The sequence below is a fragment of the Acipenser ruthenus genome, chromosome 16, assembly GCF_902713425.1.
Source record: "Acipenser ruthenus chromosome 16, fAciRut3.2 maternal haplotype, whole genome shotgun sequence".
NCBI lineage: Eukaryota > Metazoa > Chordata > Actinopteri > Acipenseriformes > Acipenseridae > Acipenser > Acipenser ruthenus.
In genome coordinates, this window is record NC_081204.1 from 6264690 (window position 1) to 6289509 (window position 24820).

General features: G+C 35.9%; 1 protein-coding gene across 1 annotated transcript in view; it reads right to left on the reverse strand.

Moving 5' to 3' along the window:
* Positions 1-24820, reverse strand: part of LOC117412356 (A disintegrin and metalloproteinase with thrombospondin motifs 9-like) — a 46684-nt gene that overhangs the window by 20219 nt on the left and 1645 nt on the right. The window contains exons 3-28 of the mRNA XM_058988593.1: positions 23397-23544; positions 20048-20334; positions 19289-19372; positions 19062-19186; positions 18659-18699; positions 18290-18395; positions 17569-17715; positions 16990-17131; positions 16626-16730; positions 15865-16010; positions 14499-14680; positions 14237-14373; positions 13680-13797; positions 13464-13559; positions 12080-12246; positions 11807-11936; positions 11304-11430; positions 10842-11052; positions 10576-10740; positions 9613-9777; positions 8885-9004; positions 7857-7964; positions 7541-7708; positions 6199-6435; positions 5849-6010; positions 5116-5292 (exon numbers count right to left, since the gene is read on the reverse strand). Coding sequence (XP_058844576.1) covers positions 5116-5292; positions 5849-6010; positions 6199-6435; positions 7541-7708; positions 7857-7964; positions 8885-9004; positions 9613-9777; positions 10576-10740; positions 10842-11052; positions 11304-11430; positions 11807-11936; positions 12080-12246; positions 13464-13559; positions 13680-13797; positions 14237-14373; positions 14499-14680; positions 15865-16010; positions 16626-16730; positions 16990-17131; positions 17569-17715; positions 18290-18395; positions 18659-18699; positions 19062-19186; positions 19289-19372; positions 20048-20334; positions 23397-23544 — 3801 coding nt within the window. The remainder of the gene's footprint in view (positions 1-5115; positions 5293-5848; positions 6011-6198; positions 6436-7540; positions 7709-7856; positions 7965-8884; positions 9005-9612; positions 9778-10575; positions 10741-10841; positions 11053-11303; positions 11431-11806; positions 11937-12079; positions 12247-13463; positions 13560-13679; positions 13798-14236; positions 14374-14498; positions 14681-15864; positions 16011-16625; positions 16731-16989; positions 17132-17568; positions 17716-18289; positions 18396-18658; positions 18700-19061; positions 19187-19288; positions 19373-20047; positions 20335-23396; positions 23545-24820) is intronic.

Consider the following 24820-nt stretch of genomic DNA (forward strand, 5'->3'; position numbering starts at 1 on the left):
AGAACGTTTACAAACGAGAGGGGGCCATTCGGCCCATCTTGCTCATTTGGTTGTTAGTAGCTTATTGATCAGCTGCAGACTAAAGGCATAAAATGACTTCGAAATGTTTCTTTGTTCATGTCTTTACGTTACATTTAAAAAAGAAATAAGGACACAGTAAATTAAGAAAAGCTAACATTCAATGTTTCATATTTTTTTCTTTTTTGTATTACTCATCTTTGCATACAACATGTAAACACTGGACCAATACAGACATAAAAGGGGTAAGTGTTTACATATTCATACTCCATGCACATTCTCATCTCAAAGCCCAGGCTGCAGCCCTCCGCCAATTATGACTGCATAGCGAAACTATATTCAAAGGTTTCTTGCTAGAGATGAAACCAAATCAACTCAACATAGTGTGAAAAGGTTGTCGGTAAATTCTCTTTTTAAAAACGGCCAAGATTATTGCCTACCGATAAACAATCCCATGCTTCATGCAGGAGTCGAATGATGGAAAAAACCATATGCTGAGGAGATGATTTTTTTTTCTTTTAAGTGCAGCCCTCTATCTAGTTCAAACATCCCGGCAGCCTTTGAATACAGCCATTTCACACAGATGTGTGCCACATGCAGGAACAAACAGTATGAAAGGGCACTTCAGCCGTTGGTAGTGATTTATGTAGAAAAAGACATTACAGAGAGGTTGACCTGAATAATCTTCTGTTTCTAAAGATGCAGCTGTATGAACTACTCTCTTATGGGAACTGAGCCACGGAACACTGAGTTCTTTTCATATCTACTATAAAATGTTCTTGAACAAGTATGCAAAGGTGAGAGTATCTGTTTTTTTGCTACCTGCGGCAAGTCATTATTTTCTTTAACTATGACCCTGTTATTAGAAACTGGGGGTTGAGGTCAAAGAGCATTTTCTTTGATACTGTTTAGGTTAATATGTGTGAAATGTAATGAATATAGTGTCTCTGTATCAAACGTGCATGTTCATCATTTGGTCACTTCAAATCTTGAGGCACATTACAATCAAGACTGCTGAAATACAGAATTGAGTAACAAATACAAGTCATTATGAGTAGTAATTTTGTTTCAGAAACATAAATCTACTTAAGATAATTTTTGTTTTCAACATACTATTAAGTATAACAAATAGTTTCCATCCACAAGAACTCCATAACTATGAAACACTCAACAGTACTAAATGTAGAATCATGAAAAGAAACGTAATACATTCAATGACAAATATTGCCATTTCCTTTTTTACATTTCTTTTAGAAGTCTGTGCATACATATTTTATATCCTCATGCGGCTCCAATAGAAATAATTTGATTATGCAAACAAATTACACTTTCCTTACAGAACATTTTCCCACTCAGTGTTCCCTAAGAATAAAATCAAAAGATAATATAACAAATATTGTGCAGTACTTAACACTTCCCATTAAATACATATTTTGGTTTATTCCTAAAATTTCTCAATTGTTCTTTAGCTACGTTAATTATAATTTGCCACTACACAAAGTTCACTGGTACAGCGTAGCCAATAAGTGCTTCCACACTGTTGCAAGAACATGTGCTGCTATACAACAATTGTCACAATGTTATTGTGTAGCATTGGAGAAGGATTTTAAAATGGATCGTCTTCTTAAACTTATTGGCTTGCATTAGAGAGAAAATGGATGGATGATTAAAGAATGCTAAATAATAAAAAAGTGAATTGCAATAATAAGTGAATACTGTAGTGTTCCCTATAGTATTTTCATAGCTAACCTGCTGTATTTAGAGATAGAATGAGAGCCAAGGCCAAAGCCTTACAGTTTAGTGCCATACTTGGGAGATTTCACTTCTGTTTTCTACCACAAGAGTTCCACAAATATGCCAAGAAGAACTAACATTCTTTATAAACTATATTTTCTTTCCTAGCATATGAAATAAGCTGGGTTTCAACACTGCAGGTGCAACATAATCGATTTCACACTACCCTTAAATAACTGCTTGAAAGAGCCAGTTCTGCCAAAGTCCAAACTATTTCAACATGACGTTTAAAATACATGCATGTGGTTACAGTGCTCCTCAGAGGCCTTCAGAAGCACTAACCAGCTGGAAGATCCAATATGTGTTACCTCATCCATAGTGAATGAACACACAGTCACCTCAGTCCTGCGTCATCCAACTGACCCAGAATATTTTGTTATCAATGACTATGATATCACACATGTTTAAAAACAAAAAGACAAATGCCAGCACGCCCAGTAACCAAGAATGTGCAGAAAGATGCTGCTGGCCTTTGGGTACAGGGGAAGCCAATGCTACTTGAGAAATCTATGAATGGTCAAGCGACTCTCACCAAGACTGAAATGGCATGACGGGTCTACAGTTCTTATGAAAAGCCTGCCCTGCCTTCCAACAAGCTCACGTTTGGACAATCAGAAAATAACCTGCTGTTCGTGGATAGTCTCAAGACTGTGTGTTGGATGCAAATGAAACTATACTACAATATACAGTAAAATAGTCACAGTTTGCCTACCATACCACAAGGGTTGACAGCAGTCATTTGATTGCTACTTAACGTGTATAATTGCAATAAACGTGACCAATTGAAAACTGAATAAAAAGTACTGTGCCCATTAATGTTTTCTTTACGTTGGCAATATTAAAGTATAAACAAGCTCACGTACAATTACTTGTATGGATATCACTTTAGATTACTGCTATTGTTAGTTAATTAGCTAGAGGTTACCATACTATAGAATTGTTAAAACAAAATGTTGGGTTTTTTTATGTTTTTTTTTTAACCTGTCGATTTCAGTTGTGCAGTTCATATTGTAACACAAACAATACATTTTGACCAATTTAATAATGGAAAAATGACACTCAGTCTTTTTAAAAAATGATTTTAGTTAAGAAGCCAAGAAACATTCTGCAATTACTGAAAACTTAAATATGTTAAATACTAAAAAATAAAGTTCATTTATGTGAAACGTTACAACAATACACTTTACAAGACAGCCATACTGTACTGGGCACAGCACGTCCATTTCAAAATGTATTCTGACAATACAATTATTGAGAATCCCAATCGATACACAGAAAGTGATTTCGTTTTTATTTAGTTGGGTTGTGCAGATGAGCTATCATACAGGTTACATAATGGGGACGGTCCAGTCTGAACTGATTTAGCATTGGATGCATTAAAACAATGCAGGGCGCTTCAGAAGTCTGTAAACCGGCTGTAAACTCATGTCTTGTGCAAGAATGTAAAAAAAAGAGAGAAGAACTTCAACATTTTCTCAACTGGCTGTTGAGGAGGAACTTCCTATTGAACACTTGTGAGTTTTTTGTAAATTATGTTTTTCTTTTTTGTCTATAGCTTCAGACTTCCAATACACACATTACATGCAGCATACATGCAGTACATTCGCTTCTGTGTATTTCAGGGTTTTCTGTAATGTTATGTGCGTGACATGTATAGTTCATCCAAGCAAACATAAGCAAAAGAAACATTTGATATCATTATTCTACTTTTCTTTAATTGTTACCATTTGACATTAACATTAAACAATGTAAAATGATACAATACGTATATAAAAAATGTAATATTATTAACAATAAACCTATTATACCAAGTAAGAAATAAATACACAATTACATAAATATACAAAAAGTCCATAAAACTGAAACAATTCAGCCAATACTGCAGGTTTAAATGATGTGTCTTAAAAACGATGCTTCATGTACAAAGATTAAAGTCACTGTGAATTAGCTGCAACATTCCAAGTAATACCTGTCTTTTGGCTTGTGAGGTTAGTTTAACCGGCCCTTTGCCCACTTCAAACAAAGTGGGCAAGTGAATTTTGATAATGAGGTAGACACAAATAACTGGCTTAGAGTTTGATAGTCAGTAACAAAGCTGGTCCTCCTTGTTCTCGCATCTTTCAAAGTTTAGTAAAACACGGTTACAAGGAAGGTTCTGCTCGTAGCTTCAAAAAAATAAAAAAATAAAAAGGCTTTCAACTGACAACAAACAATTGGACACAGCAGTTTTGAATCACAACAACAAAATCCTTGCACTATCACCTATTTCCTAATGTGAAAAAAGTGAAATAAACCATCTTAATTTTAGTCTCTCTACCCACTCTTAAATACCATTGAAACTCCAACGCAGGGTAGACAGTGTGGTAGGAAAGTGTGCTAAATGTCAGAGTGCATACAAAAAACGATAATAGCACCCACAATGTCCTTAAGGACATTGTTCCTCCCTTGTTCTGAAGAAGCACCATTAAAATCCTAGAGTATTATACAATAATGGCTACATTTGTTTGTTTTTGAGGTATGGCAAGGCATCTTTTTAATACATGGATGCAGCTATTGTTGTAATAAACCAACAAAGCATCCACACTATCTATTTACAAATGCAGTTAGCAAATACTATATATATGTATATATATATATATATATACAGTATATATATAAATAACACCTTTGGAATAAAGTGCTTTAAAATGTTGGATATGCCAACACTTATTTTACCTTTTAAAACTATTATACTAATATAAAGAATCATGTTTTTACATTGTGAGCAAATACATTACTTGCTTGATTCCTTCAAATATACAAACAATATAAAATAAAATATGTACATAAAATATCACTCAGTATACATAAAAAAAACTACTTTTTGTTTGTTAGGCACAATCATTCTCCACAATAAGTTTGCTATTGCTGCATAACTGCAAGTTGAGCAGTGGTTTGCATTGTGAACTATGTACATGAATTAAGCAATTGCTTACTTAACAAATTATAAAAGAGATATACAGGTTTCAACTTAAAAGCATTACTTACAAACCAATGCTTAAATGCCACAGAGTGTAAATATGAACCAACAACAACAAAAAAAAAAAAATAGGAGCAACAGGTATCAAAATAAAATGTGCATAGTGAACTTGGAAGTCGAAAAATTCTTGTTTAGAAAAGTACTTTACCCTACATGTTACTGGCCTTCTATAAATTAAGTGCACTGTTTTTCTTTTTATGTACAAGCTTAAACACTGTTAAAAAAAAATCCTGTCTTTAGAAAAACTGTACAAGACTACAGAATAAAAATATTCATGGCCGTACCGAACTCCAAGGACCGGTGTTCCAGACTGCATCTGGAGGACAAGCCTGAGAAGTGCACTGCTCACGATCTGGAGGTTTGTCAAGAATTTCACAGTTCAGATCATTAAATCGCTCCCCATTGGGCCGCTGACACACAACCAGTCTGGTCTTGACTCCGCCACCACATGACTTCGTACACTAAGCAGAAGAACAGAAAACGTGTAACATTGCAAACAAATCTGATGATCTTTCAATAAAAAAACAAATAATAAAAAAGCTACACGCACACATTAGACACCTGGGTTACAGCAAGCTTTATATAAAAGGGAGCTTATGCAAGTATCAGGCAGAGTTGTTGTGGGCACCATTTTGGATCAACTGTCAGACTGTGAAATTCTGACCCCCATATTACTGGACCAAAATGGTGCCCAACTAAAACATTTACACTGTTCAGGGTCAGGCTTCCCAAACCCGTTTCGATAAACCTTGAGTTACTATATTCAAATAGGTGTTAGAGTTGGCACTAGATTTGGATTTTTTACCTCTTAGGTAAAACAGGGAGACAGTTAAAGAGTTGGATTGCATCAACCTAAGTAAATGCTTGTGTAATTACATTGTAATAATTTCCAGATTTGTGTCGGGAAGCTGCATATGTCACTTAATGTAACTTGCAAGGAAGCATTGCTATTTCAGTATCGTAGGTTGCTACTATGAATTTTAGTATATTTCTCACACAGAGTAGCACAAATCTTACCTCTCCCCAGTTACCATAGACCCACTGAGGGCATGGACCAGATTCACACGATCGCTGCTCCACTGGCTTAGTCCTGTCATCACAGTAACTTGCTGCATAGCCATTTTCATCTTGACACACAACAGCACGCCGCTGGAACCCTCCAGCACAAGTACTGGAACACTGTCAGAAAAATTACAAAAAGGAATCTCAATACTTAAGCTTTTCAGAATACCAAATGAAAATGTTTTGTTTTGACATTCATTAAAATACTAAAAAAAAGACAAAAACACACCTAAAAGCAATTACGTCACGTGTGCAAATGTCCTTTTTTAAGCACATTTATTTTTGTTATTTAAAAATGTACATACTGCTCCCCAAGGTCCTATTCTCCATTGGTGGGCTCCTGGGGGATACGCACGGCCCGGGGGTCGATGAGTGGGTAATCTCCCCTGGTCAGAGTGAGGGGGACACTGAGACATGGCACATTCCTGTTCGGATGCTGGACGATCGTCTGGGTCGCATTCGCTCACGTCAACAACCTGATCGCTGAAATTCACACAGACCACTTGCCTTGTCGTCTTCCCCTGACCACAGCTCACAGAGCACTAAAAAAAAAAAAAAAAAAAAAAATCACATCAGTCAAAAATGACTTGACCGGTTTGTCTGGTTTCTATAGTTTTACCTGAAATACATCTAAACAAGTCAATAAGTGTTAGTTCGTTTTGTTTTAGCAGTGGTTTAAGGAGTTATTATGTGAAGCTGCAGTCTATAAGCAGCAGTGCCAAGCTGCCTCAGTTTGGCAGTGTCAGCTCAAGCAACAGCAGCTGTCAGTGAGTTGATAGGGAGTGACTGAATATTTTGGTACGGGTTCAAATCAAAATAGTGGAGATACTGATACTTAAAAGAGTTAGATGTTACAGTTGTAATTTTTGTTGTAAGCAACACACTTTTTTTTTTTTTTTAAATGTTCAACAAAATGACCCTTTCTGCCCAAAATGAGAAACCTGGCTAACACTCAAACAAACGCAGATCAATGTACATGTTTGTTAAGAAATTTCAAAGTAGAGTTGGCTTCACGGTCAATGTCTGCGAGGTCAAGGGAGTAAATCAATGCCTGTGCCAAAGACTTCGATAAACACGCAAGACGAAGTCCAAGGCCAGAAATGCATACAGTGTTGCCAGAATGAATACCAAACTATGTGCACATGTTCAGGATGGGTAGATGCTTTTTTATATAACAAGTATATTGAATAAACCATATGAATACGTATCCAAGAGATGTAAGTATATTGCATTTTATCTTTTCACAGCCATATCATCTTCAGCCATATGCCTTTATATACATTGATACAAAAATATAAAATATTAAACTATGCATTTAGTCATGTCAGATCCCTACACTACCTGTTTCAAAAGTGATACACCCTATAGATTGCTTAGGATTTTCTTATTTCTGGTCAATTTCTTGTCAGTGGACGTTCGGTAACACCAATAATGTCCAAGTAGTATATTCACCGGTAACACCGGTAATGTTGTCAGGAATTTAAATACAGTATCTAAACTACAATAATAGTATTATTTCCCATGCAATTCCAATTTCCAATTCATTATAACTGACACACAGTTCATATCAACTGACACAATGAAGTGTTTCCATTTCCCCATTTAATCTAAATTAAACTATATTATATTTAAAAAAAAAATTCTTACCAAGGTCCATTCAAGCGTCTTCCACTGTCCACAAGATGAAACAGAGCACACCTCTCTGGCAGGGGGCTTAGTAAGATGGGAACAAGCCGACTCCTCAGCTACTCCACCCTGATTGTCCCTGCAGCTGACATACCGCATTCTGGTGCCTTTCCCACACGTGGCAGTGCACTGAAAAAAGAACAACTGGATTAACTCTCAATTACTCACAGGCATATTAACATTTTACGTTAAAAAAAAAAAAAACAAATAGTATTCTGAAAGCTTGGCCACTTCAGATAGACAGTTAAGTGTGAAACAGGATTTAAAATGTATTTACTGGGGTCCAGGATCCGTATCTCCACTGGGTTCTGTGGCCCCCATGTGATGGTAGTTTTGATTCTGGAACAACTGGTTGTGCAGCGGGACACACAGTCATTTCACAGTCCTGTCAAAATTTAGATGCACTAAAATTAATGGTTCACTTATAATGTATTCTCAATAGAGAACAACAACATACAATCACAAAGGGATTTTAGGGTAATAATAGGCAGGTAACCGGTTAAATAAACACAATATATGTAGTGAAACGTATGACCATATATTAAGCTTTGCAACAGTTTACTATTAACTTAATCTACTTTAACTGTACATCCAGCTGATCAAATATTAACCACAGCACTGATTCATGGTGGAGGGAGTCTTTTAAGCAAAGTTAATACATGATTCTATCTTAGATAATTCTGCAAAATGCCACACAGCGCAAGACTCATTTAGGCAAACCTTATTTATTTTTCATATTAGATGTTCCAGCAATGCAAGCAGTACCCCTTCACACAGTTGATTGTGAGAAATCATGTACCTTGGACAGCCCATGCAGTTTATAATCTGCCGCTTGTACCCAGCTTCACGGATGAATGGCTGGAATCACACAGAGGTGAAGTGACTTGTTCAAGGTCAGAAAGCCTGTGGCTGAGCTGTGAACCAAACCCAGGGCCTCTCAACTGCCATTGTTCAGCTTTAATTACCCACCACTGCTTCCTATATTATAACAACTCGCAAACAGTGTTCTTTTCTGTATCTTAGGAGCTGTGCTCTATCTTTTCACTCAGAAGTTGTATACTGGTTAAATTAAATATTTCGCTGAAACAGTACATCATTCTTTGACTTTTTTTGTATCAACACTTCCACTTATTTCCCCCATCAAACGAAAGTTAGCAGGGTTCATAACTAAAACTGAGTATCAGAAATAAGGATTACATTAGAATTAATTAGATTGGGTATATAGATGAAGAAACTTCAGCACATGCATGAAAGAAATGGGGGGAACTTGAAGATAAAATGTAAATTAAAGGTAGGTGGTTTTACCTGAGTATCTGTTGGTCTTGTAGCTGCATTGCATTCAGTGTCATCCATGACAGAACCATATGATCCTACAACACATTTAACTGCTCTCATTTGGTAGCCCGGGCCACATGTGGTTGTGCACTGCAAGCAGCAACAAGAAAAATCATGTATACACCCTTTGTAACCCAATGTTTATAGCAACAATCTCCTGTCATATCTTCCTCACACAAATGTTAAAAGCAATGGCTGGAACATGAAAGGAAAGAGAAGTTCTTGGAAGTTACTGTACTTCTTCCCCCACTTAGAAATCAAAGTTCAGCACATGCCGCACTCTTCTACTTGACCAGCTTGAGTGAAATTAGGTCAAATCTGCAGGGCGCCGGTTCAGCTAGAATTGCACATGGTTCATTTAATGTCTTCAAATATACATTGAACACGATTGCCAATTCTATGGTATGCGAGTGCATAATCTGTGTCACACTTTTGTACTTATTGGAAGTTTGCACACTGCATTTAAGATAAGATGCAGTATTTTGAGAAGCAATCATGTTTCGTTGCAAGCACATAGAGATGTTTCCGTGACATTTCCTTTCTTTAGTTTGAAAGATTAGAACATTTTGTTGATTAGAAAACCTGCCTGGTTTAATTTTGTAAATGTATATTATAGCTTTGGTATAAATATGTCTACAAACATATGAAAATTTAAGAACTCCTTTACAAGGCAACAAACAAGGACATTTTAAACTGACCTGCCCCCATGGTCCAACCTGCCACGCTGCGCACTCCTGTTGTTGACAGGTTTGCATGGATACTGGTTTAGATGAAGAGTCGCACAGTCGGTCATCTAACCTGTCCTCTCCAAACTGACACCAGGTCTGCCGATGTTTGTACCCTTTCCCACAGGTCACAAGACACTGGAAACACAACCCCACAGCGTGAGAACATGAAACAACAACAAAACCTGCATTCATATCTCTTTCTGGGGTATCGCTGTCAGCAGAGGCCCACCACACACCAAATACTGGGATAAACATTACTGGAATAATGTCAAACTGCCAAAAACCGAAATAATCTGATTGTATCTGAGTTGTTTCCAGAGCATGAAAGACTCAAGTGAATGTGGCCAGAGAAGTCAAGGTCTGAGCAGCAGGACAATCAAAGCTTCTTGTTCTTGCCAGACAATTGAGCTGTCCAACAAAAAGGAGTGATTCCATGTTGCAGCATCAATCCAACACTGGTAACCACGAGACTAAAAGAAGGTTTATAAAGGGGCTGAAAAAAATCTGAAAGGAATATATAGAGGTCCAGATTTTCAAAGCAATCCACTCTAAACCATCATTGGCCGATTCTAAAACAAGTCAGGAACAACTTAAGAATACTTACAAGCCCCGAAATAAATGAAATGCCCGATTTGTTTATTTCCGGTTAACTTTCTCAAATGCTGGCAGAACAACAAGATTTCATGTACCGGGGCAGCAGTGTGCAGTAATGGTTAGAGCTCTGGACTCTTGACCGGAGGGTCGTGGGTTCAATTCCAGGTGGGGGACACTGCTGCTGTACCCTTGAGCAAGGTACTTTACCTAGATTGCTCCAGTAAAAACCCAACTGTATAAATGGGTAATTGTATGTACAAAATAATGTGTTAGGGCATCTGCTAAGAAATAAATAATAATAATACATAAATAATAAACGATGTCTAAAACGTCACTTACCTCTGACCAGTCACCTGTTTTCCACTGTGGGCACACAAATTCATTGCACTTCTGGGTAACAAGCTTATTCTGCTGACTGCACTTGCTGTCATCAAGGACTGACCCCAGAGAACTAACACACACGGCACCCCTTCTTTGGGTACCACCACCACAGCTTTTGGAGCACTGAAACAAAAACAAAACAGCAGATTATTTTCCGTCTTTTGCCATGCTTTGCACTGTGTAAGGTAAAGAAAGCAATGGAACGTGGACTGCGGTTTGCTTACTTCTGTCCAAGAAGAATACCGCCAGCCTCCTACGTTACATTCCCCCTGGCATGCTTCCGTTTCATCTGGCTTGCGTTGATTGCTACAGTATCGGTCATCTATCTTTTCTGTTTTCTCTTCTGACCGGCTGTGCTTTGCACAGTAGATTTCTCGAGTCCTATAACCAGGTCCACACTGAGCTGTGCACTCATTTTTCCTTGCTATGTGCCACCTGTTACACAACACATTAGAAAGCTTTATCAGGGTATTATAGAATCAATTTAATTTTAATTTGCTTTTGTCACAGTACAAACATTATTATTATTATTATTATTATTATTATTTTTTAATAACAGTTGAGGTGACATAAACTGTTTGTAAATCAGTCTCACCGAAGCATATGCTCAGTAAATCTACCAACATGACAAAGCCCAACCATTGTAGCTCTTACTTGTTTAATGAAGAATTAGTAAGGTACCTCACCTGATTTCACATTCTGTGTTACAAGGCTCAGTTACCAGAGGAGGGTGGAGAGATCCTAAACATCTTTGATCAGAAACTACCACACGATCAGACTCTCTGCTACAAAGAGGTCTTCTCTTGCGTTCACCTGTTCAAGAAGCACATAAGATAACAGGGGTTACATTTTTATTTAATTTTGATTTATTTTATACAAATCCAATATTCCAAAATAAGTTTTCCTCCCAGAAAAATAAGTTGTGACTGACCACATTGATTGTTATAATCAGTTCTTTTTTTTTCTTTTTATTGCAGCTATAACGGTTGTCAAACAATAAAATTACAACCATTGTAGCAGTTACAGAAGAACAAATACTATCCTAAAATTCTAGGAGATGCAAAATATTTGGCCATAGCTGTACATCGAATTTTGTGTTGTACCACCTATTATTTTAGCTCAGAAGAGTCACAGAATCCTATTGCAGGCTGCATCCAGTTCTCTGCAGCGTATCGTTCTCACTACATACCTTGGCAACGCTTGCTGCACTCCTGCCAAGGACCATATGGATCCCAGAAGAACTTCTGCGGTTTGTCCTCAATGGGAATATTGAACGAGTATCGTACATCAGGGTTGTATAAATTTCCCACTGATAAAACCTGAATTAAAAATAAAAGAAGTGAAAAACAGACCATGGGAAAGCTTTTAATCATTTTTTTTTTTTTTGGAACATATAAAAAAAAAAAAAAACTATATGAAAATAACCACCTTACAAATATTTTGAACCAATTTATAGCATTACCTGAACTGTAATTTCTTCGTCAATGCGATCCGTGCAGTTGATTCGTTCTATTTCGTGGTCGGAACCGCTGTATTCTATTAAGGTGTTTCCTACTTTAACTTCCCTTTTAAACATGCTAACAACAAACTCTCCGTTTAGAAGAAATTCTCCACGGCTGTTGGAAAAAGCTGTTACGAGGAAACAAGAAAAATAAAATACATCAGTGAACCAATACGTGAAAAGTGAAATTTAATTATTGTCTTTCAAGATTATTGTAGTTATTTGTACCAGTACTTCAAAACATCGCTTTCAGATTCCTCAGGTTTCTGAAAATATATTACAATAAAGATTTATTTTTATTTTTTATACTAATAACTAGCAAAATGGTGACGTTAAACTGATAAATACAGAAATTGTTTGAGGTTCATGTTTTTACCAAAATTCTTAAGCAAGTATAAAAATGGTGTATCTAATTGGGACAAAAAACATTCATCATGCCTTGGAAACAAATCTGAGTGGTTTCCTGTAAAACAGCAGTCTATTGCACAAATTCACACTAATGTGATTATGTAGCTAATTTCCTGAGTTACTTTCCCCACCATTTCACCCATCACAGTTATACTACTACAAAGTTTCTTGCTGCAAGACAAGACAACTGAAAAAAAAATCAACAATAGATCAGGTAAAGTGCTGTGCATCCTACTAAATGTTGACATATATGTTAGAAACCCATCAGTCTCTTGAGGTGTCTTAATTGTCTTTTGAACTAGTTTACAGCCCAAACTTAACCAAAGGGTACTTCCTTACACCTTCTGGGGTTGGAGGAATCACTTTGCACTTAAAATGTAAAAAGGCTGCTTCTGTCTTTACACAGTTCCTCAGGTTACATTTTTAACACTTAGTCAAGTGTAAATAAGCATATGCAGGCCGGCCTTCATTAGCATCTTTAAACGCTCCTCATGACCACTTGTACTTAAGCATGTACTGGAACACACTTCCAAGTACAAGTTTTGTGTTGTAACTGAATTTAAAATGTAGCACTTCACATGTGATACATCAGTGATGTGAACGTTAAAATATTGTACATAGTGCTTTACTCACAAGGCTGTATCTAATCCTGTTACTTTTAATTGGGTCATTTGTAGACAGGTAGTAGTGTTTCAATCCCCTATATCTTAATCGCCCACTAGGATTAAACACACAATGTACAGAGGAACAAAAAAATTGTCTCAGTGCCTTTGCATTTGTATGAGCATAAACAACTTGAGCACACCCTGAATTCTGGGCTGGACTAACATGTACACAGCGCAATTGTACTTTATCAGTTTTAAATTATTTAAAAATTACAACACAGAAGTAACTCCAGATTACAAATATAAAAGCTGTAATATTTTAATAAACTTACCAAGGTAGTTGTCATCTTCCGGTTTTCCTGAGTAGCTGTGCTGGCGCACATCAACATTTGTAGCACCACTTGGAATACGTACAACAATGTTATATCCTGAAAGGAAAGTGTCCATGTTTACTATTTCATTTAATCTCTACATGTATTGATATATCAGATCCTTTTATGAAAGTAATATTAAGAATAGTACATGCCAATAATATACTTTCCTCTTACCGTAACTAACTGTATTAAATGTGCCTGACACTGTTTTACAAGAAGAATTATCACCACCACATACACCACATTTATCTCTTCGTGCTTTTGAGTTTAGCACATGGTCGCATCCAGCTTGCTGTAAAGAAAGGAATATGTGCAGGACTTGTATTACAACATTATACTTTATTGTGGGATGCCTTCACTTTTTGAACTGTATGAACTCCAATTCAATTTAAAATCTAAATTGAAGAGAAAAGCATAACTAAGTGGAATAAAGTAAAGTGAAAGCATGGCAAAACACTAAGGAATATTGTATGAGTTTAAAAAAAGTGATTGATGTATGGCAAGCTTGAACAGGGTAATGCAGTCAGCTTCCAGCTATTCTCCATGTGAAATTGCTGCCAATTAATGCCAATCATAGTAGGAAGCAGTATATGTGCTGGTAAGTTAGAATTCGTACAATACCATTATATCCAGCAAGAGCTCATCATTTGCAGTGGCCCTTCAGAAAACTCCCACAGTAAACAGGCATTCCTTCATATTGTTTAATACAAAATAGTTATTAAATGTCTTACCCGACAAAGACCCTGTACGCAGATATCATTAGTATCAGGACCACATGGAGTACCGTCGATAACGCTGTCCCTGAGCTGATAATAGGCTGTGCTCCCAGCAACTCTGCAAAAGAGTTTGCAGCGGTCTTTCATTAAAACTGTGAAGGGGAATACAAATAAATAAATAAAAAAGGATCAGTTAAAGCTACTGGTGGTTTGACTTTTAAGAAACTGTACGCACCTTTCGTAAAGATTTGAATGAGAATTTTGCGAAATGACTTACGTCCGCTGTACTTGGGAACCCAGCGTACATTTGGAGGTAGACCATTAATGTTAAAATGCTTTCCATCGAAGGCTTCACACTGCTCCTCTCGGAAGTCTTTCTTTAACTTGGAACAAGGGTCAGAGTTGCATGATCGAAACTTCATCCTTCGACCGAGGCAGTATTTTCCACCATTTTTCGGTCTGCAATAGAAACAAATGAAGGAGATATTAAACAGACTTCATGGGCAGTTAAATTGCACAAATGTACAAAGGCATTTCTTGTGGGCTCCGGTAGTATTTGCTTTCATATACTATATAGGGCAGCAGTGTGGAGTAGTGGTTAGGGCTCTGGACTCTTGACCAGAGGGTCGTGGGTTCAATCCCCGGTCGGGGACCCTGCTGTTGTACCCTTGGGCAAGGTACTTTACCTAGATTGCTCCAGTAAAAACCCAACTGTATAAATGGGTAATTGTATGTAAAAAAAATAATGTGATATCTTGTAACAATTGTAAGTCGCCCTGGATAAGGGCGTCTGCTAAGAAATAAATAATAATAATAATATACTTATCTCTAGAATTCATCTCTAGCCCAAGAGCCCTAATATTTGCCCTAAAGCAATTCCTAAATACATTTTTCAGCAAAGCAACATACTGACCATTATTCATGTTATTTCCACAAGAATATGCAATGTAAATACACAACAATATGAACACTATAATTATTATTTTATTAGAGCGTGGTTAGTGAACAGTTAATGTAAATTGTCGCTTTAATTTAAACAGCAGTATATTCATGACCCATGCAGTGCAGTTTTATTATTATTTTTTTGATCACGTGATGTCCCTCCGTTCAATTAAACACTTGGAAAAGTGTTGATTATGAAACAAGTTCACTTTGGTTTTTTCTCCCGTAACTTGATTATGATTCTGTTTCATTGATAATGTAAAAAAAGGCAGCTCCTCATTTTGAATTCAAACCGAACGCAAACAGCAAATTAAGTTAACTTGATTTAATTAAATTGTAATTAAGAGGAAACTATTATTTGCAAAACAGGTTATAACATTTTTGCAGCAAGTCAATAAGATTTTAAATCTGGGAAAAGCAATTTAACTAAACTCGCTTTTTGCGTTCGGTTTGAATTAAAAATAAGGAGCTGCATTTTATTTTTTACATTATCAATGAAACAGAATCATAGTCTTATTCGAGTTACAAGAGAAAAAACAAGCGATCTTGTTTCACAATGAACACTTTTCCAAGAGTTTAATTAAGAAATTGAGTCGGCCCTATTAATACTGCAAGACTTAATTATCAGTTTTTAAAATAAAATGAGAAGAGCTGGGTTATCTTTTTTATTTTTAATCTTGCAGTTTTACAAGTTTCCTTACACAGGTCTGTTGCACTCTCTCACTGCAATTTTGATGCCACCCCCACAGGTCCTGGAACATGTTCCAAAAGGACTCCAGACTCCCCACGCTCCATCAACTGCTGTAGCTTCATGCTCCCTAGCAATGCACAGGCCATGCTTGCAATGCTGTGGAGAAAAAAAAACAGAGAAACTATACAAATATCCTGAACTACAAGGCAGTTACAATACAAACTGGGGAGGGTGGGGGAACATAAAGCACGCAGTATCCTTTTTTTAAACTATCAAACAGAATCATTACATGTTCGATTACTATATTTATCTATTTGTTTGCTCTTTTAACTAAAGAAATACGTTCTTACTACAGTATAAATCAGTATTGGAGGGGGTCTTTCATTTCTGGAAAAGTATTTTCAGGACTATATTATTTAGGAATACACAGTACAATCTGAAAGTAATTACGAAGAACCACTCCAGTTGTCGACTTTTGACAAATGTAAGGCTTTGTGAATTACCACTGGTGCCCTAAAATCTTCCATGTAGGAAACCAGGCAGGAAGTATAATGTTGGAAAGTACTAATTAACAGCTTCATGTACTAAAGCAGAAAGAAAAAAAGCGACACAACGTTAGGAGGTTCTGGGAGGGAAAGAGCTTGTGTTCCTGCAGCTGAAGCCATATTTGTCACAATTCTGTTGAAGAAGTGCAGAGCATTTTAGGCCAAACCGTAGAACAGTGTGCAGCATATTGCACTGTACTTTGGATCGAATATTTGTCAGACTTACTTTCCCAGATGCACATTCAGTTCCATCAGCCCAAGGCATGTGTTGAGTACGGCAACCCTTCTGAGCTCCTTCTGGGCTTGAGCACCAAAGTCGCCTGCATTGTGTCTAGTAAAGATTGGTAAACACTTGTGTAAGTTATCTTTATAGTATGTTTGCATACAGTTTCTGATCTATTGCATTAAGTTCATCACCTCCTTTACCCAAGTAGTAACTCATCTGTGTTCCTCCCTAATAGTACTAATATATGAAGTGTGCAGCATTAAATCAAATATGTCACTTTTTTTCTTGTATAGCTATAAAACAACACGCTAATGAAATTAGATTATATAAAATGTAACTAATAAAATATTAAGAAGCTGCTTACCATATACGGGCACACCTGAGTTCCGGGTCCAAAAATAAATTCACATTGTTTATTAACACTATAAATGCGACCCGGAAGTTGTTGAGGCAGAGTGTATGGTTTAGATGTAGGCTCATCAAGCAAGCATTCTCCATACCCTGTACTAATAACATTGAAAAGAAAAAAAAAATCAACTTACAAGAGAAGAAAATCCATTTTTACATGACATATTTAAAAAGTTTATTACTGTAAAAATATATGCATTTATTGTAACCCCCCTTTTATTTGTGTGCCATAAATACATGTCCATTTCATTGTTAACTTAAATGTCTGCTAATTGCATGATTTACTGTATACTATGCAATGCAATAGTTTTAGAGTTGTTCTTCATCACAAAAATTCAGACCCTAATTTTGAGTTTCTTTTATAAAAAAATAAGAGGTTTACAGCATTAAATTTAAAACATTAAAAATGGTGTTCTATTACATAGAATTATCAGTAATGTTTTTTTTAACTAATAAGGATACTGTATATTTACCATATGTAAGCCATTTTACAATTATGTATAACAATTACTGACAAAACCTGTTATTCACATACTCGAGAAACTCAGTAATGTATTTTCTGCTGCATTTTGACCACATCCATGGATTGGTGTAATAGTTTAACATCGGTGCCATTACATGTTGCTGGTTTTTCACCCCTTCTTCTTTGCATTTGTTGCTATCATCGTGAGGCATGTTAAACCTAATTAGAAACACACACACAAAAAAAAAGTTTTTCAAAAAGTATAGCAAATGAAAAAAAAAAACTTTCATCAATATAAATATAAAAAATGGCTAAGTCAGATTTTTATATTAAAAAAAAAAAAAAAAACACCAAACATGTCCCACATCGCCATTAAGAGGTAATTTTTGAAATCTTTCAGTATTCACAAAAAAAAACTGTTAAATGTTACAGAGCTAGCATACTCTTAAGGTAATGTATATGTGGGAGCGCCTAGAAAATGCTTTAGGAATTTTGTATTAACTCACTTCAGAAAATAAAAAGATCATGGACATCAAAACTACACATAATACTACAACTGAAAGTTACATCTGCTCATCATTTTTTGCAACCCTTATTCTTCTGCTTAGCAAATCAATCACAGTCTCATGGGTATTTTGAGAGGAGGATTATAGTTTGAAGTTCAGTTATTTTTGCAAGAATAATTTAACCATGGTTTGTAGCCATATTCTTCAATATTTCTGTTACTGGTAATTACATTTTAATGTTAAAACACATGTGCTGTATGTTCTGTAGAAACTGGTGCAATACTTACACATGACCAAGTTCATGAGCTACTGTAAAAGCTGTGCTTAGTCCATTATCTTCACTGATGGAACAACTTCTATATGGATCACAGACTGTACCCAACTCAGCCAAACCTGTCAAGAAATAGGATTTTATGGTTATTATTTAAAACAAATGTCCATTTTCATGAACAACGTATATGATGAATGCAGCATTTTCATAGTATAAAACAGCACTATTTTGTTCAGAATTGTACAGAAACACAGAAACATAAGGGCAATAAAACACATTACAAAAAACAAGAAAAAGTACACAATTCTTATTTATGGTTTAAAAAGGGTTGCTGTTATACACTTTGTATAACATTTCTAGACATTTCACACAAAAAAAAGCTTACCTAATGTATCACATTTGTCACGGGCTCTGCAAATATCTTGTCTGTAAAAGAAAAAAAAATGACTGTGGAACTACTAATTTAAAATAAGCAGTAACATTAGCTAGCTAGCTAACAATTTTATGAAAGCAGTGAATTGTTCTTAAAATCACTCATTCTTAAAATCACCTCATTAATCATTCAATCAACCGTAATGAAACTGGCTTTACAATAAGGGCCTCATCACTTTACACTTAAAATTACTTGATGCCTTTGCTATGACACTGTGCAATAACACCAGCCAGTGTTCTGTCCTCCCCCTTTTGGGATGGAATACCAGGTCCTAAGCCAGACTGTAATAACTAAGCACATACCACGCTTATGTCCCTATCTCCTGAACTTACCAAGTTCACACTGTAATGTTTACCTTGTAATTAATACAGCTGTATCATGATGGGCATGATGAGTCTCATCAAGGTGATTCTGAGTTTGTTGCCATATGCAGAAGTTCTTTAATGTGGTCTGGGCATTAAATGATATCGCAGGACCTTCCTAATTAACAAAAGACATCGAATATATAACATTTTCGTTTCAGTGTTTGTTTAGGATTTATAAAAATATGTATTGCATAATTCAAATATAAACAAATCTTACCTGTTCAGTATTTATTATAACTAACTTTACAATAACAATATTAATTAGATTTCCAATGCTGGGGTCCTTATAAATAGATGCCACCTGAAACAAAGACATTAGATGGAAATTAATTAAAGCAAATAAATAAATGATGCAGTGACAGAACACATATCATGATATAAATCTTACAGTTTTCCAAAGGTATACTATAAAAAGACCATTGCCCTATTTAAAAATCACATATCTTATAGAGTCTACTCCTATAGGTTAAATTAAGTTTGATGGTCCTGGGAAACACAAAAGCATGGTGGACTTCACTGTTGGAAACTTGATTACAGACTGCCATCCAGCAGTGAAAGCTGCCTTTGCCAGAATTAAATATAGGTCACCTAACCTTCTGCATGCAGAATTACAATGCTGTGCAGGTTTGTTAGAAGGAGCCAAGCTGCATGTAAAAGTACAGTAGACTCCCTCCTTGTGATCCATATAAAGACCAACTCAACGTTAAGTCAGACCTTTTCAATTTGAAAACAGTATGAGCATCTCACTCTATTAGGACTCTCAATTAAGAACATTTTTCATAGTCCCTTTTAATTTTAACAAAGTGATTTGTGTGTGTATAACATTACTTTCATTTATATATTGTAACCTTGTGAAGACTTCTAAAAATTGGGCTGCTTAAAATACATTTAATAATTATTAATTATAATTTGCAGCAAATATCACCCTTTTAATCCCCCCGCACTCCCCCAAAAATAAAAACCCAAACATACTCACAACAGACATTAATGTTAAGATGTAGTGTTGCAGGTTATTCCCATGATGCTCCACCATTTTGCTGTCGGCAACCACCATGACTTCAACAAAACGTGGGTATGATAGAAAACGCTTTGCTCTCCTGTGTGGTCCATATTGACTAGTGTCATTCCCATTTGGTTGCTTGGACGTTGTAGAAAGGTGATTTGCAGCAATACCAGTTCTTAAAGTTTCCAAATCAGAAAATATACTGCTTGGGTGCCCTTTTTTCAATGTTCTTTTATTTCTTCTGTGTCTATGTTTGTGTTCTAAAAAAGAAAATGACATAAAACAAAAACAATGCAGACTTTCTCTCGGACAGCATTTCATTACTCATTTCAACTGACTTCTTAAGAAAGGCTAAGACCATCAATCAACTTAACCTCTGGGTCTATGCTGTGACCTGTTATGTGACTCTTAGAGAGCCTAGGATCCCTTGAACACCGCATTCTGAAACATTAAATCAAAACCTCTGGGAAAGGTGTCAAACCAGTACTTTTCTCATCTAGCTAATGGGGCATTTTACACAACACAGAGCACCATATTTCAACTCCTTTACTGGCAGGATACCTCCCATAGTCTTACTTAGATAGGCAGCAATGTGAGTGGGAGGATTCCCCGCTGCTTAAGAATAATCTGTACCTGTAACAGATTTGACACAAACACCTGTTTCAAGTTACTGCAGATATGGCCATTTTATATAAACTTCAATTAACGTCTTGCTTTATAAAACTAGAGCAAGATACCATTGTATTTGGTTCTTTCCAGGCACAGCTTGACCAGGGTTGGGGTCAATTCCTGTTTTTCAATTCCAATGTCTTTTTAAAATAACTTCTCAATTCAGTGTTTTATTCCCATTCCCTTTTAATCAATCTCAAACCATCATTGATCAAAATTGCAATTAGCAGTATTCTGATAAAAAGAGCTTATTGGCTGGGTTTCCATGCAGCTTAGAAAGTCATCACTCTCTCTCCACAGTCCCTATTTATGTGACGTAGCACTCATGTACTATGCACATTCCACGCGCCATTGGAAGTGCATGTCTAAAGCATTGCATGACTTTAAAGGGTGGGTAAATAGCGTTCTCCTGCTAAAAAGTCATACAATTGGCCAAAAACTTTTTGCATGAAAACATGTCCAGAAGTCATACATTATGCTTACGAGACTTCAGCAGTGAAATCCTGTGACTAATTAATAATAATAATAATAATAATAATAATAATAATAATAATAATAATAATAAAATAGGTTTATAATAAATATATATGCAGCCAAATATGTTTAGCAAATAATACATTCTATAATAAAAACTATCATAGTAAACAGCGCTTTTTATGTAATTTTTTTTTTTTTTTAATTATTATTTGCGTAACTAGGTCTGCTTATATTTTGTTGGTGGCCAAATGGTCTGCAAATATTTTGTTGGCAGGCTGCACTTTCAGTGTTTTAACTCAACCTAAAAACTTGGAAACCCAGTTTAAGAAAGCTGTACGATATGAGCAGTCACGCAAGGCCAAATTGGAACTCAGACACAAACATTTAAATACACCCTCCCGTATTCTAATATTAATGAGGTTATTTGCATTTGGAATGACAATTTCTCGGGCTACATGGAAACACACACAACCCGAGAAAACGTTGAGACTTCTTTTTCTTTTTTGCATAGAAATAGCCCCACTTAGTCAATGAAATTGGCTTCAATTGAAAGTAGTTGAACAATCACAACAATGATTCTGTCTCTAAAATATGAAATTCCTTCGAAGGAATTGGACAAAGGAATTGGAACTGGAATTGGAATTGAAAAACAGAAATTGACCCCAACTCTGCACTTGACTGATTTCAAGTCATTGACAGATAAACTACAAAGCAAATTTCATTAGAGCCCTCGCTTCGGGCTGGGGAACCCCATCCCAATCAACATCCAGCCGGTAGAGTTTCAATGACAGGCATGACTGCTTTATCATTCAATAAGGCACTGTGAAGTGGTCTAGGTCTTCTTTGTGATAATTAACCTTAGTATTCCTTACTGCTCTGCAGTTTACTTAATGTTAGTGGAATTATCAGATCTCCTTATCTGACCACTGTAAAGGTTAGAGGAAGTGCAAGAGTCTTGAGGAATGCTAAGTACCAAAGTAAGATCCAATGATAGTAATCACAGCAATGCTACTAAAGAACAATGCACCAATGCTCTTAATACAGTTCTGTAACAATAAAAACAACTTTTAATGTGTTATTATATGGACACAAATTGTGAAAATAAAAATGCCTGAAGAAATCAGAGGTGGTAATCATTAAGCATCTGTTATGCTTCCATGGTCCACAACACTTAAGAGTGGTGGCCCAATATCCCATTAATATTTGGACCTATAGTATTGATCTAGGTGAACTAAATTGACACAAGTGATGTTTATCTACTTGACTATATTAACTTTCACAAATCATTGGCCTATACATATTTATTGGCCTCTGGAGAATATATTTACTGTGGGGAAATTGAATGGATCTTTTCCAAGAAATGTATATTTTTAATTAATGAAAAAATAAAACAGTGTTTCACAACATATTGCTTAAAATAACACACAACTTAAAAAAAATCTTACCTTACCTGTCACTAGCATAACACCACAAGGCCACCACACTATAAATTCACTTCCTGCGTATCAAATATTTTCAGCCCCCATTCCCCACTGTTGCACAGGAAGTGCATTTATATGATCTACAGAAATACTATAAGAAACTTAAGAAAAAAGTTTAGTTTTTTTTTTGGTTGGTTTGTTTTCAAACCACAACTATTTGAAATGTCCAAGTCCTGAAAGCATTCATCTTGTGATTTTGAAATGACATTTTCTACTGATCCTAATGAGGCAATTTCAGAAGTGATTTTTCTAACATAACCTTGCTCTCTGTCACATAAACTTGTTTGAAACATGTTTTTCAATGCCCTCCCTCACACATCTTTTTAAATATTAACCAAAAACCACAACAGAATAGCCAGAGTAACTTATTACTAAAAACTACCATTGCTTAAAAAACGACGCCTTACGACTGTGCTCAGTAATCAGTACAAGAATTAATGGCGTGAACAACATTTATTTTAAATATTAAAAAAAAAAACAGTAGGTAAAAAGTAACTAAAAACAAACCTAAAGATGCTGAGCTTTCTGTAAGACAGCTGAACTAGCCAGCTAGTTGTTTGAATGGAAAAAATATTTACTAATTGGGTTTAACAAAAAATATACCAAATGTATTCATCAAATTACACAATATCAGAACTGCTAGGAATTTCAAAAGCTAAATGCCAGCAGTGAAAAGAGCTTCAAATTGTCCTTACCTGAAGCGTCACAGGTTGAGTTCTTGTTGGGTGTATCTTTTCTGTAGACAACATGAGGCTTGTTGTGTTCTTCTTCATAGTCTTTGCCTTTGTGATTTTGGAGAGGTTCTACAAAAAACTCCCCTTCTGGAGACCTGAAAGTGCCAAACTTAAAAAACAAGGGAAATACATTTACACATTGTATCAGATAATGGAAGATGTTTAACTACTACAACTAAGCATTATCAATCTGAGGTTTAGTTTTTTATTATAGATTTGTTTAGGTCGAAGCAATTCTCAGTGTCTCCAAAGGGTACTCAGTACAAGTAATAGCGTTATGTTGAGGGTCGGTGGGGAGTGGGTTGTTAATGTTACTAATTAGTGGAACATATATAGCCTATCCAGGAAACTCCTGTTGTTTATTAATTTTCGTGTTAGGACTGTAGCTTTCTAAAGCATGAGAGGAGTACCACAGAACAGCAATGTCAATTGTGTTTTCATCAAACACTCCCTTTTAAGGTAGTATAACAGGGTCATAAATAGGCGACTACAAATATACCTTATGTGTATTTAATTTGAATAACAACACATTAAGAATTTACTCCTTCAACAATCAATTTTGCATTATCAAGGGACTAAAGCCAACCCCTTCAGTGTGCCAACTGTTTTTTACACATGGATTAATTTTTGTTCCTTAAACAATTCTGTAGTCAACACTGCACCGCCCACATAGCCAACCCAAACAACTCTCTGAAGCAGGTAAACAAACTCGCATTGCGCAGCATTATTAAAGACAACACGTTATGTAAGCATCAGGCTATGTATTTTGGGAGATTGTACAGTTTGAGACTTGAGCGTTTGTTTACACCCCATTTTTAATAGACAATGCGTCTTTACTTCTGTACTACGAAGGGACTTTAAACGTTTTTTTTTTGTTTTGTTTTTTTCTTGCTTGTTCAAGACTACGAATAATTTTCCTATGTTATACTACATTCTTTACAAAAGGTAAGGACAGATATTACTTTTTTGCTTTATGAATTAATAGAGTGGTGTGTATGCATTTTTAAAGCGGTTACATTTACATACAGTTACTGTATGTTTCCTCAGCAGTACAGCTAGATTCAATTTCTAAATAATTTGGGCGCCATGGGGTGTTAATAAGATGACCATAGTGATACTAATATTACATAATCACATGTATACCCATCTTTTATAAATATTGATAACACATTACTGTACCGAACGTATAATGTAGTTTCCGTTATTGCAATAGCAAGTTCTCAAACTTTCTCTCACTGTCAGTTATGCAAGGGTTACGCCCACCTACGTACCCATGACATTTTAACATCTCAACCCCTCGTGTTGACGTCATCTAGGCTCTTTTTTGATCTTACTCGAACGTCATCGGCAGAAAAGTTTAAGACTCCCCTGAGCATTTGGCTGTA